The sequence below is a fragment of the Juglans microcarpa x Juglans regia genome, chromosome 7S (assembly GCF_004785595.1).
Source record: "Juglans microcarpa x Juglans regia isolate MS1-56 chromosome 7S, Jm3101_v1.0, whole genome shotgun sequence".
Lineage (NCBI taxonomy): Eukaryota > Viridiplantae > Streptophyta > Magnoliopsida > Fagales > Juglandaceae > Juglans > Juglans microcarpa x Juglans regia.
In genome coordinates this window covers 9360408-9374842 of record NC_054607.1, presented here as the reverse complement: position 1 = coordinate 9374842, position 14435 = coordinate 9360408, and the positions used below count along the sequence as shown (strand labels likewise).

General features: G+C 37.0%; 1 protein-coding gene across 1 annotated transcript; it reads right to left on the bottom strand.

Annotated features, from left to right (window-relative positions):
- Window positions 1-9774: 9774 nt before the first annotated feature.
- LOC121241656 (vicilin-like seed storage protein At2g28490) lies at window positions 9775-12453 on the bottom strand. Its single transcript, XM_041139522.1, has 5 exons — window positions 11861-12453; window positions 11426-11607; window positions 11010-11090; window positions 10476-10898; window positions 9775-10400 (listed from the first exon to the last, which is right to left on the bottom strand). The coding sequence occupies exons 1-5, from the start codon at window positions 12246-12248 to the stop codon at window positions 9891-9893; spliced, it is 1584 nt and encodes a 527-aa protein (XP_040995456.1). The 5' UTR covers window positions 12249-12453; the 3' UTR covers window positions 9775-9890.
- Between the last annotated feature and the right edge of the window lie 1982 nt (window positions 12454-14435).

Below are 14435 nucleotides of genomic sequence, written 5' to 3'. Positions count from 1 at the left end.
TTTCCTTTATTCTTCTCGGAGCTCCAAGTGTGTACACAAGAAAGACCACAATAAAACCACTTTGTTTCCAAAATAGGTGCACTCAGAGACAAAGAAGTTGGTACTAACCCAAATAGAGCAGAGCAAAGTGGAACAGATACAGAATCAGATACAAAATTAATACACCATGCCAAAGGTTTTCAGATGCCATATCAAAATAAAACAAAGTACCAAAATATAATCAGATCATTCTCACATACTGAAAACAAAAGTCAGAATATATTTCTAAATTAATGCACAATTTTTCAGATTCTCAATATCGTTCTTTTTCAGATTTCATAGACAACATGACAAAATTTAGCTCATGTCTACACAATACATGTCAGAAAATATTTTTCATATTTCATACAGGTTTCATGAGTAATGCAAATAAGCGACTAATGTTGGTTTTTCCCAAGTTCTCATTTCATCATAAAATATGCAAAGTTTTTCAGAAATTCAACCTCAGTCTTAATAACTCGCATAAAGTCTAGTATAATAACCCTGCTTACCTGACTCCTACAGTGTATTATCTATGCCCTGAATTCGACTTCTAATAATCTCGTCACCTATCGATAGAAAACAAAAATACACTAAGTGTTAAAAGGCCATTGACACAACTTCGATCTAAATAATTAAAACTCAATATTCCAATCCATATTTCAGCAAAGTAACACACTCACACAGCCAAATAATAATCTGAACAGCCCACACTTCAATCTAAAATAATATATACCAACTTCAATATTGGCCTATACACCCACCAAAACCAACGTCAACTCAAATAATCAATAAATCAAACTTATTTTAGCAGCCCATAACTCCAAGCAACCACCAACGACTCAACCCAAACAACACTACACCTCAATCGTTTTTCTTCATTCACAACTCTACAAAAGAGAAATTCAACACTTCTAAATATTAATTAGCACCCAACAAGACTCATTACTATTTATTTCCAAAGCACATAACCACAAATCAATATTTCATTCTTCTTAGAGAGAGAAAGAGAAAAGAGAAAGCTTACTGACATGAGGGACTCTTGGTGACAAGTTTGAATTTTCCACCCAAAAATTGCAGCACCAAGAACTAACTAGAAATCGCAAGTGAGTGAGAGAATGGACGTGGAAGAGAGAAAATTCAGAGTGTGTGAGGCGGTTGCGAAACAAAAGAGAGAGTCTTACCTTCATTCGACAGGGCTCGGTGTCAACAACTCGGCACTGAGGTTCTACACTTCGTAGACATGAGGGAACAAGAGAGAAACGGAAGAGAGTGAGCGTCTAATGAGGGAGATCAGTGCTGGAAAATCACAGTGGCACCACCTGAAAATTCAAAGCAGGAACACAAGAAATAGAGAAAATAAGAGGGAAGGCGTCGACTTGAGAGAGAAACCGATTGTGAGGGAAAATAGATACGGTTGAGAGGAAGGGTTTTGGGAGAGAAGAAAACTATCAGGAATTAAAGGGAAAACTCACAAAATGAAAACAAAAGGAGGGAAAATCGGGTGAGAAAGAAACTGAAAGGGATCTTACTTGGAAAAGAAAACGGCATCGTATTAGGGGTTTTTGGGGCTGGGCTTCAGCTGTAAGGGCCACGAGCCTAGGCTTCACATAAACTTTACTCTTTTTCAAAATTAATGCGCAGTACTTGTCCAACCATGATTATATTTAGCATTATCCACTTAAAAACTGAACAAATCATTCTCAAAAATAAAATACAATCAAATACCATGGACTTAGAGGTGACTCATGGTACATGAACAGAATTTTTCACGAAATATGCATTGATCCTACAATTTTTAATGAGGTACAAAAAGAATTGTACGTTTCATACATGTTCTATGGAAAACTCTCTATGCTGATCTACAAACAGAACTGCTTTGGAGCGGTACCTTCCGTTTATGTAGGGAAACTAGTCTCAAATAAGAAACTACCACCTCATTAATATAGTAAAACCTTAAATGAGGACCACCCCATCAGAATTTTCCCCAAAAATCCCTAAACATTTTTTCCCTCAGCATTTCACCTCACCCAGCCACACGTTTCCACACCCATCCAGACATTGCCGCCACCAGGCGCTGCCACTAGCCTGATGCAGCCACCAACCCAACTCAGTCAGCCACCAAACACCTTCATTACATAGCATGTTATTTCTTTACCGAATACTTCCATTATAGTTCATTGGCTCCCTTATCACAAACAATACGAAATCCACACAGATTCACAATGAACTTCTATCTCAAATCCCATATCAGTCCACCCATTTCAAATAATAATCCACACCAAATTTATTGAAAAAATGTATCACATCTATCTCAGATCCAATGTCAGTCCACACCGATGCTAGATAAACATTATATGAAACAATAATAAATAAAAAAATCCAACGCAATACATAGCACTCTTGGGCTGGCTGGCGTTGATGGGTATTTGATGAGAGAGAGAGAGAGAGAGCTCTTCGGTGTGATTAGGAGAGACAGAAGAGAAAGAGGGAGAGTTGACCTCTATGCAATGCGTTTTCTAAGAGAAAGAGACGAGCTTTGGTGCCCACTCTTGGGCTTAATTGCGTCGATGGGTTTTGCGAGAGAGACAGACGAGCATGAGGGAGAGAACAGCTTCTGCGTTTTTGAAGGGAGAGACACGAGAGAGAGAGAGAGAGAGACAAGGTTCGGTGCGATGCGTTTTTGAAGAGAGAGACGAGGTTCGGTGCGGTGCACGACCCTTCCTTCAGTAATGGGTGGGCTACGTGGCTTTATTATATTGGAGGTTGTTCTCAAGCCTACTTCAGATATACCGACCAGAAATTTTTCACATCTACAAATTCAGTAAATAACTTGATTATATAGTGCACAATTCATTTCTTAGCCTTAGCGTGCATGAGACAAATTCTCCTTATCTAATAATTAATAAAAAAAAATTATCTTAAAAGTATTTATTTATTTAGGTTGTATTTGAATAGTGAAGTAATCTCAGATATTCTATAAATAATAGTAAAAAAGTAATAAAAAATAATAGAATATTGAATAACAGTGAATAGTAGGTGAAAATTAATAATAAAATAAGAGTAATGCTACTCGTAGTCGTAAAGTGCGCAAGTGTCGCGTAATCATTTTGAAAAAGAATGGAGTCCACTATTAAAAAATTAATTTTTTTCATGTGGGTCTTGTATTTATTCACTTTTTTCAAAGGTGCGGCATTTGCGTACTCACAACTGTAACTATCATTTCTCATAAAATAATGAATACTTCACTACCCAAACTAGCCCTTAATCGTTTGGATGCATGACTAATCACCACAAATTTTATCCATAATCCCAACTTTAAAAACAAAAAGCTTAATTAAGAAATCTACTACTAACATATTTTTTAAAAATAGAATAGAACATGTATTAAAAAGATTATTAACTTTCAACTTTCACACCATCTCGTATTAATTTTGTGGGGGAAAAATACAATGAAACCTCACTTATCTCATAAGCTTATACTGAGAAAAAGATGTATATTTAAGAGTAATATTATGTACAGTCATAGAATTTGCAAGCGTCGCGCAATCACTTTAAAAAAGAGTGAAGTTCATTATTAAAAAATTAATTAATTTTAATGTGGATCTTGTATTTATTCTTTTTTCAAAGAGATTATGTGGCGCTTCCGCACTCATGACTACAAATATCATTTCTCTTATAATAAAAAGCTTTCAATTTGAAAGTAGACAAGGAATTCTCTCAAGGGTAAATACCACCTCGCCCGCATAATGCATTGAAACTTTTAGGATAATAATATATGAAATGGACAAGAGAGATTAGAGTTACAAAAAATTGCAATGAAATTCACTTGTTTAGCTAGAGGATGATCTACCTACATCAACAATGCAAATGCAATGACACAAAAACTGATATTTTTTCGATTTTTTTCTTTTGTCCGTTCCTTGTTGAAGGCTAAGGCGGCGATCCTTTCCTTTTTGAAGGGTAAGGCAGTGGGTAAAGTTTCAGCAAACACTACTAGTTTTCCAGATTTTACAAAGTTAGAATATCTGAATTTCTATCATGGAGGATGAATTAGAATGATTGTGGAATGCTTTAATCTCACAGAGGAAGAAAAACTAGAAGTTCCACTCTTTGAAGCAGCAACTAAGAGATCAAAACTGAGAGGTAAAAGAAGTCCTATAATATTTATAGTTATGGAAAAAAGCTTAAATAGGGAATCTTTCAAGCTGATCATGACTAAAATCTGGAACCCAGAGAGCTGGATTGTTTTTAATGAAGTAGGGCATAATATGTTTATAATTGAATTTCAGAAGGAAGTGGATATTGAACGTGTTCTTAAGGGCAGACCTTGGTCTTAAGGGTAGACCTTTGTGTCCAAGATTTTGATAGCAGCACACCTCCTACAGAAATAAATCTTACACACGAACCATTCTGGATTCAGTTACATGGTATGCCTCTGGCAACTATGACCATAGAAGGAGGGGAAAGTATTGGTGCTTCTGTGGGGGAAGTAATTATAGTAGATGTTGATGGGGGAAGGTATTGGGTGAGGAAAATTTCTTAGAATCAAAGTTATTATGGAATTATCAAACCTTTAGCAAGAGGAAGATTGATAATGATGGATCGAACCCAACGATGGATCGAGTTCAAATATGAAAGACTTCCACTTCTTTGTTTCCAGTGTGGAATTATTAAGCATCTAGATAGGAACTGTGCTTTCACAAAAAACAGGAGTCAAACTAAGCTAGAAGAAAAATCCCAATATGGTCAGTGGCTGAGAGCTACAACCATCAATTCAATTGGAAGATGAGACAGTAGATATGGGGGAAAAGGAAACAGAAATCAAGCTACTCCAAATCAGATGAATTTGAAAGAGCAACTTCCTAGTTTACCTATGGAAGAAGCACTAGGTATAAATCTTATGAGGACAGAAACTGAGGTAGCCACTGAGATAACTAAAGAAAACAACTACCAAGAAGTGAGGCCCTTGCAGGAGAAGGCTATGACCAGTAGAATCAACAATGGGAAGGAAGCTTGTAATGAGGAGCAGAGTCAGGAATACCCTATAACAGAAGACTTTCCACTGAAAATTTATGTTTTTCAGAACAAAAGCTCCAACCAAGTAAGTAACTCTGCCCAATCCAATTTGGATTCTCTAATTATAGCTCCTTCTACAAAAAAAAGAAAATGGGATGGAAAAGAAGAGCAAGAGAGTTTCAATTGGAAGGAATAATTTCGATGGAAAATGATAACTTTAGTACTGAGGCAGGAGATGGGAAGAGAGAAAGATCAAATGGGTGCAAGTAGTGAAATACATGGACTGACAAAAAAATTGAAAGAATTGCTCACTCCTGAAAGGAGCATAACTCAGGACTGGATGGTGGAGGCTGTTGAGCAACCCCACCAACAGAAATGAATTGTTTAAGCTGGAACTGTCGAGTGCTTGGGAACCCTCAAACAATTAGAGAACTTTACTTTTTGTTGAAGACAAAGTGCCCAAACATAGTGTTTTGATAGACACTAAAAGTATGAGGGAGGGGGTTGAAAGAATAAAAAATATGTTGGGTTTTGATAGAAGTTTTGTGATGGATGGTAGAGGCAATAGTAGTGGGTTAGCATTTTTGTGGAAATCTTCCGGTCATATAGAATTGGTTTCTTATACCAATTATCACATTTCTGTAAACATAATGGATCAGGAAAATGGAAAGATTTGGCAATTATCAGGTTTTTATGGTAATCCTGTTACTGCACAAAGAGAAGGGAGCTGGCAGCTATTAAGGGCTTTAAAGCCAATGGATAACAAGGCGTGGATATGTTTGGGAGACTTTAATGAAATTTTACAGCAACATGAAAAACATGGAGGATCCTCCAGACATAATGCTCAAATGGAATCTTTTAGACAAGCAATGGTTGACAGTGATTTTATGACTTGGGCTATCAAGATTATAAATATACTTGGGTCAATAATAGAGAATGCCATGATTTCGTTAAGGAAAGGCTTGATAGAGTTATTGGGAACCATCAATGTTTTAGCTTATTTTCTGAGATCATTGTTTCTAGCTCAATTGTTTGTACCTCAGACCACAATCCAATCTCCATAGAATTAAATACTAGAAGCCCAACCAGAAGTAGAGGAAGAAGAGTTTTTTAGATATGAGGCTATTTGGGGACAAACTGAATGGTGCAATGAACTAGTTTACGAAGCTTGGAATGATCATTCGGGAAATGAGAAGACGATAGAAGTAATTTCTGAAAGGCTCAATAGGTGCAAGACCAAGTTGATTAATTTGGGAAATGAGATTAATAAAGTAAACTGAGGGGATATTGAAGAAAAAATAGCACAGATGAAAGCACTACAAGAAAGGAATATAGGAAGACACAACGTGGAGATAAAAACAGATTCAAAAAGAAGTTAATAGAAGGCTTGAGACATAAGATTTGAAGTGGAAACAAAGAGCAAAACAGAAATGGCTTAAGGAGAGAGACAAAAACACAAAATTCTACCACACATGTGCATCCCAGAGGGAAGACCAACTATATCAGAAACATTTGTGATGAGGAGGGGCAGACACATACCTCTCTACACAAGGTATTAACCATACTTTCTAATCATTTTATAAAAGCCTCTTCACTACTTCAAACCCAACAGGTCAGACAGAATGCCTACAGACTATGCAACTTTCTATTATTGAAGAAATGAATAACATGTTGATCCAAGAGTTCACAAACACAGAGGTGAAAGAGGCCATCTTCAATATGAACCCTCTTAGTTCCCTGGGTCCAGATGGGTTCTCAACAGGATTTTTTCAACAACATTAGAATATTGTAGGCCAAGACATCAGTGATGCTGTGCTTTCAGCTCTAAATACTAACACATGGCCCAACAATATAAATGAGACTTTTATAGTTCTTATCCCCAAGACCAAAAAACCAAATAGAATTTCAGAATTCAGACCCATAAGTTTGTGCAATGTCATTTACAAAGTCATAGGCAAGATATTAGCAAATAGATTAAAGCCTATTCTACCAGACATCATATCTCCCACACAAAGTGCGTTTGTACAAGGAAGGCTAATTTCTAATAATGTGTTAGTAGCTTTTGAAGCACTGCATTCCATGCATTGCAAGATAAGGGGATCAATGGGGTATATGGCATTGAAGATGGACATGAGCAAAGCTTATGACATACTTGAGTGGAGTTTCATTGAGGTAGTAATGGAGAGATTGGGTTTTGATAAGAAGTGGATTGATCTTATTCTCAAATGTGTCACAACTGTGTCTTATTCTTTGTTAATTAATGGGAGCCCACAACCAGTATTTGAACCTACAAGAGGGATTAGACAGGATGACCCTCTTTCACCCTACATTTTCATCTTATGTGCAGAGGCTCTTAGCAAATTCCTTGATAAAGTAGAAGACTCAGGTATGATTAATGGAATCCCAATAGGAAAAGGTCAAATCAACATCAATCATTTATTTTTTGCAGATGATAGCTTGGTTTTTTGTCAGGGTTCTTCTCTTGAATGGTGTAAGTTGTTATACTTGATAGACCTCTACGAAAACGCATCAGGTCAGAGGTTGAATAAAGAGAAAACATCGATATTATTTAGTGAAAACACAAGGCCAGAAATAAAAAATATAATCACCAGCATTGCAAGGGTTAAAACAACAGAATTTTATGAAAAATATTTAGGATTGCCTGCTTTGGTTGGTAGATCAAGGATTAAAACTTTCAAAAGAATTCTAAATAGAGTAAGAGAAAGACTATGTAGTTGGAAAATAAAATTTTTATCACAAGTAGAGAAGGAAATTCTTCTTAAGTCAGTGATTCAGGTTATACCAACTTACTGTATTAGTGTCTTCAAACTCCCAAAAGGCCTACTCTTGGAACTCAATAAATTGATGAGAGGATATTGGTGGGGACAGAAAGACCAGGAGAGGAAATTGCACTGGATCAGTTGGAACCAAATGGGGAAACCGAAAGATCAAGGGGGTCTGGGATTCAAAGAATTTGAAAATTTCAACTCAGCTATACTTGCAAAGCAAGCAAAATCCAAACTCACTTGTTATTAAAGTGCTCAGGTATAAATATTTCCCAAACACTGATTTCTTTAATGCAAAGATGGGTTGTAGGGCCTCTTACATATGGAGGAGTATTTTACATGCTAGACCTTTGATTAAAAAATGGACCATTTGGAGAATAGGTGATGGTAAAACAATTTCTATTTGGCTAGACAAGTGGTTACCAAAACCAACCTCTTTCAAACCTCAAAGCGCCATGAGATTTTTAGAACCTGAAGCTAAAGTTGAGGAGCTTATAGACACAAGTACAAAGGGATGGAAGCTTAATCTGATTAAAGATATTTTCTCTAAGGAAGAGGCTGAACTTATAATTCAAATTCCTATAAGTCTTTGTAATAGGTCAAACCAGTTGATTTGGAGAGGTACATCGAAGGAGATCTTTACAGTCAGAAGTGCTTATCATTATCAGGGAGAACTACAGAAAGATCACAAAGGACAGAACTCACAAAGCAATCAAAACAAAGAAGTGTGGACCAGGATTTGGAAGATGCCAATACCTCCTGCTGCAAAGGTTTTTCTATGGAGAGATTCTATTAATATTTTACCTACCAAGTTCAACTTGTATAAAAAGAAAATAGTGAATGATCCTATGTGTCCTCTCTAGTTAAAAGAGCCAGAAACAACTGAACATATATTATTGAATATGTTACTGTGAATGATGTACTGGGATAGTGTTCAGTGAAAATCCAAAAAAGCCAGAAGAATCATAGAGGCATAAAGTATTTTCTGGGAAATATGATCAGCGTATTGCAGCATATTGAACAAGACTGAAATGGTAGAATTGGCAGTGGTGCTATGGAAAATATGGTGGAGGAATAAATTTGTTTTCAAAGATAATTTCATATCTCCTAACACAGTGATGTACAATGTCAACCAATTGATTTAGGATATGCATTTTTTTGAAACACTAAGGAACACCATCCATAATCTCCCTAATACAGAATCTATAATATAAGAAAAACCTTCTCCAGGTTTTTACAAAATCAATTGGGATGTTAGTGTGGATAAAAGTCTTTGTAAAATAGGCATTGGTGTGGTGGTTAGAGATGAACAAGATGACATTTTGGCAACCATGAGAAAGAAGCAAGACTTAGGTCCAGATCCTCTTATAGTAGAAGCTTTTGCAACACTGACAACAACTATTTTTGGAATTGAGTTAGACTTGAGGAAGACTATCATAGAGGGAGATTCCAAAAAGTAGTGGTGGCAGTGCAGACTACTCAGATGCAGGACCTCAGTTATTTTGGTTTGTTAATCTCAAACATTAGAGCTAATATGCAGTGCTTTAAAGATTGCTCTATCAGATATATGAAGTAGGAAATACAATTGCACATACGCTAGGAAAGAATGCTCTAAATGTACAAGACTGTAAACATGGAGGAAACTCCTGTAATGTCTCTTTTATAGAGAAGTTCATAAATGAAAAGTACGTTTTCATTTAAAAAAAATAAAATAAAATGCAAATGCAATGAAATTAATTCACTTGTTTAGAAATTAGAGGATCTGGCTACATCAACAATGCTCAGCCCTACATTTTACCACATTAAAGTTTATAATTTTACACCTTTTTTTTTTTTTTTTTTTACAATTCTCTCGTAGAATTTTATTTTATTTTATTTTATTATTTTTTTTTTTTTACAAGTCTCTTGTAGAATTCACACTGCTCATTAAGATGCAAGTAAATTAACCAAATTAGAAAAGAAAAAACACATCAAGTCTTATCTTATTAACAACTATATATTGAAGTGGATGATGAACAAACTATGACAAATATATAGCTAAAATAACAGCTTAAATTAGCTTTCTTTCTAATCAAAACCCATAATCATTTCAGTCCCAAAGCTCTTAATGACCTTCGGCACTTCTTCAAACATCCTCTCCTTCTCCTTCTCCTTCTCCTTCTCTCCAGTTTTCATGCGCTTCATCTTCTCGTTCGGTGGCGCCGCCTTCGGCGAAGGCAAGATAACAGCCTCTTCCTGAGCATAAACAAAGCTCTGCAACTTTTCCTCGCTGACACCGAACGCAGCCGCCAGCTCAGGGCCTAGCATGGTCCGGAGAATTGAGCTTGCACCCACCAAGAACTGTGGCCGGTTCCTGCGCGCTGATGTCGTGAATCCAAAGAACTCGAGCGGTCCAGTTCTGGATGCAATCTGGCAGAACGGGAAATACTTCGGCACCCAAAACACGTCTCCTTCGCTTATCTTAGCATTCATTGCCGAAGTTCCGTTTGGATACACAATTTGTATCGTCCCAGATCCGCTCAACACAATCCCATACTCCGTTGCCGTTGGATTCACATGCGGCGCCATCATCGATCCCTGCCAAGAAAATGCACATCAAGATGTTTTCTTGAATCATTCATTAATATATATGAATCTGAAATAATAGACTACCGCAGTGAGATTGACGAGAAAAACGCTAATGCCGGAGTGTTTGAGAGGGGTATAATCAGATTCATCAAGGGCAACGCTCCATCCGTAGTTGTTTCTGAAGTCGGGGTGTCTGTTGTAGAGGTTGTAAGAGTCCGGGGTTCTTCGAGTTCTCTTATCGCCCCTCTTGCTGGGTTCCTTTCCCAACACAGAATTCAAGAGCTTCCTCCATGACCAAGTAATTTGCTGCTGCTGCTCTTCTTCTTCTTCTTCTTCATCATCACGAGGTTCATGGAAATCCACCAGTTTCTTGAGGTGCTGCAGTCTGTCTCGCTCTTTCATTTGCAAGAACTTGGTCCACACGCTTGGCGAATGAGACTCCGGCACGAACACGATGGGACCCTCTTTCTGCCTGCTCAAGATATCTTGTACTTCTGAGAATGAAACCTGTAATGGACGTTATGTTAAGAGGAAGGTTTTAGCATGCCGCTAGGGAATGTTTTTGGTGCGATATTTGTTGAATCTGATGGCTAATGAAGAAGTGTGTAACTTGCTCACGTTAAATGCATTTGAAAGCGTTTCACGTTCAAATCCAGCCAGTACAGATGTTGGATATTTTCCTCCACCAATGAAGAAAGACTGCAAAAGTGAAAAACAATGTAATATCAGATCCCGATCAATGAACCACTTGCTGTCTTGTCATCAAGCATTTCCGGACATTTGCCCTACTTTTGATCATGTCATATGTTTATAAGATAGATCTTATCTGACCAAGTTCCCGCGTCCAATGGATCCAGTTTCAAACACAAAGCCAAACCTAGCTGGCTCATGTTAGAATTGCATGACTAATTTCCTTCACCCTGTAGCTGAACTATCCATATATACTTTGAGCTTCTCATGGAGTATGGAAACAGCAAAACCTAAAACCTCGGATTTTCTTTCTTCTTTTGCCAAGTGAACTCTATTTATTATACCTGGAAAGTACCGATGCCCAAGCTCTCAGAAGGGTCGATGCTGCAAATAATGTGAAGCCTCTGGCCCTCTGCTGTGTTCACCAAATAGAATGCTGAGCCCGCCGGAATCCGGTACAAATCACCCGTCTTCAATCGCCTCTCCCCCAGTTCATCTTTGTATATCAATCCAATTTTTGCTTCCCCTGCAACCAATTACGCAAACAAATCAATCATCACATGATTATGTATCGCACACACCATCAAGATATAATGTTTGTTCAGCATTTTGAAAGTGTGCAAAACACTAATCAAGTGAAAAGTATAAGCACAAAAAACAGAGAGAAGGGACGTAGCAAAACACATGCAACTCTCTTTTTCAACAGTCTGTCAAATATATAGAGTTAGATTAGACGGTTCCGGGTCAGTAAAAAGTGAGAAAAATATTATGATCAGCACCTCTCCGGATGAAGATCATCAAACTGGAGTCGAGATACTGAGGGATGAATAAGGTTTGTGGCTCCATGGTGATGAATCCAATATGCAAAGGCCTATCCCAAATCTTTCCCCCAAGGCTCTTTGTCACCCTCATCTCCCCTGCCTCAGTCCTCATCACAGACTTTGAATCGTGCAACAAGAACCAGTCATCTGTCTCCTCTTCTCCCTCTTCTCTTTCACTCCTCCTCTGTTCCCTCTCTTTCCTCCTTTCCCTCTCTTCCCTCTCTTCCTTCTCCCGATCAAAGTCTTCTTCTTCAGCAAAACTTACAGCCATTGCCTTTGATATTCCATAGCACAGTACAAGGACTAGAATCAAAAGGGCTGCTCTGTTTCCCATTTTTGCCTTCATCTTTCACACAAAAGAAGAGTACTTTCTCTATGGAGTTTCTGTTGCTAGGCCAGGTGGGGTTTAAGAAGAGAGGCGGGAGAGAATTGAGGAGAACGCGTGTCGTGCATGCAGAGTTTGTGTGTTTGCTGGCGTGTTTTGGTTCAGACACAGTTTTGAGATCCGGCAAGAGAGTATCATCCGACCAGACAAAGTCTTTCGCTTCAACATCCTAAAATTAAACCATACATTTTTTCTTATAAATAAATACAAAATGAGTCCAAAATATACTCATGTTTTCTTGAGGAGAATGTGTGTCGTGCATGCAGAGTTGTGTTTGCTGGCGCGCTTTGGTTTAGGCACAGTTGGGATCCGGCGAGAAGTATCCGATCAAAGTTCTTGCTCAATTCTTTGTAAGAGCGATGCTAGTCTTCTTGGTTGGAAGTATGTAGCCTTTTTGGGGGCTTCAGTTCCCTGCAAAATATCCATAAAAACTTATTATTTTTGGAAAAAAAAAAATAGACCTCTAGGTACTTTTACAAGATAAGAAAAAAATTATTATGCCTCCCAATACTTACAGCTCCATTGGATCGTTAAGTGATTTTTTTTTTTTTACTTAATAATGAAAGAAGTGGTTTTAAATGTATTGGTGTATTTTTATTTTTTAAATATATTAAAAAATGTAAATTAAAAAATAAAAAAATAAAATTTACAAAAACAACTAGCCATAACAATAAACGATGCTACTCAAGCATCAAAGCAGCACCGCTGATAAGATAAACTTCAATAAAAATTAACTTTTCCCCTCAAATTTAATTTTCTTTTTATAATTTTGTCCCCAACGTTCACATCCTAATACAACACTTCCTAGCCTTGATCATGTGTGATTAAAAGAAAAAAAATATATATTTATAGAAACGACATTTTTTTATTCTAATTATAACATTAAGGGTTTGTGTTTCATATGATCTCATTATTACAATTTTTTCAAATTTTCACATAAAATATAATAAATAATTCAATTTTTTCAAATCTCAATTCAACTTTTTCAAGTCTCAAAATAATATTAATATTAAAAAATAATATTCTAACAATAATTTATTCAACTTTCAACCTTCTTCTAAAACCATCTCATTTTATCTCACTATCCAAACAAGCCCTAATAACTTGTTTTCAGTCATTTTAGAAAAGTAAAATAACATGAGTATTTTAAGGGGATATTTACTTCTTCTAATCCCACAAAGGAGGATATTGATGGTTGTATTAGTGTCATTGAGCCAAGGATGTCTGTATGAATGAAAAGTTGCTTAGGAAGTTTACTAAAGAAGACGTTTATGTAGTCCCCTAAAATCCCTAGAACCTAGAGGTGGGCAGTGTGGCCTCGTCCGCCATGCCCCGCATGGAACACCCCATGCAAGGGCGGGGGGCGAATTGATCCTGGCGGGCCCTCGCCCCCGCCTCCGCTCCACATTCCCTTCTTTTTTAATATAAAAAATTATAATTTTTAATATTTATATAAATATATTGTATATAGATATATACAATTTGTTAAAAACTTGAATTCAACTTCAAGTTAATGGATTGTCTTGGCCTCTTAGACCAACCATTATATAGGAGGTCAAAGCAATACAGTAAGTCTCATATTGCTTAACTATCACTATTGTATTGCCTTGGTCTCCTATATAATGGTTGGCTTAGAAGGCCAAGACAATAAAAAATATAACTCTAATGAATTTATATTTTTTTAAAATTTATAAATTTCAATTTATACTTTAAATTATATTATAATTTGGTCTAAAAAGTATTTTTAGACTAAAACAATTTTTAGACAATGGGTTGAGCAGGGGCGGGGTTGGGTGCGGTTTCATCCACACCCCCCGGTAGCGGGGTGGGGTATGAAACCCTGCCACCAGCATGGTGCAAGGCGGGGGGCGGGGAGGGGGTGCCCCTGCCCCGCACCATGCGGGTAGCACCCCTACCAGGACTTGATGGTTTTAGAGCTCATTGCTACCAATCTTGTTGGGGCATAGTGGGGGAAGAGGTATGTAATGTTGTTTTAAGTATTTTAAATGGGGTGTTTTTGGATTCTTGTATTAATTTTACATATATAGCCTTAATTCCTAAGGTTAATTCTCCTGCTACTGTTAGGCTATGTTCGGATGTTAAATTGAGTTGAGTTGAGTTGAGATAATAAAATATTGTTAGAATATT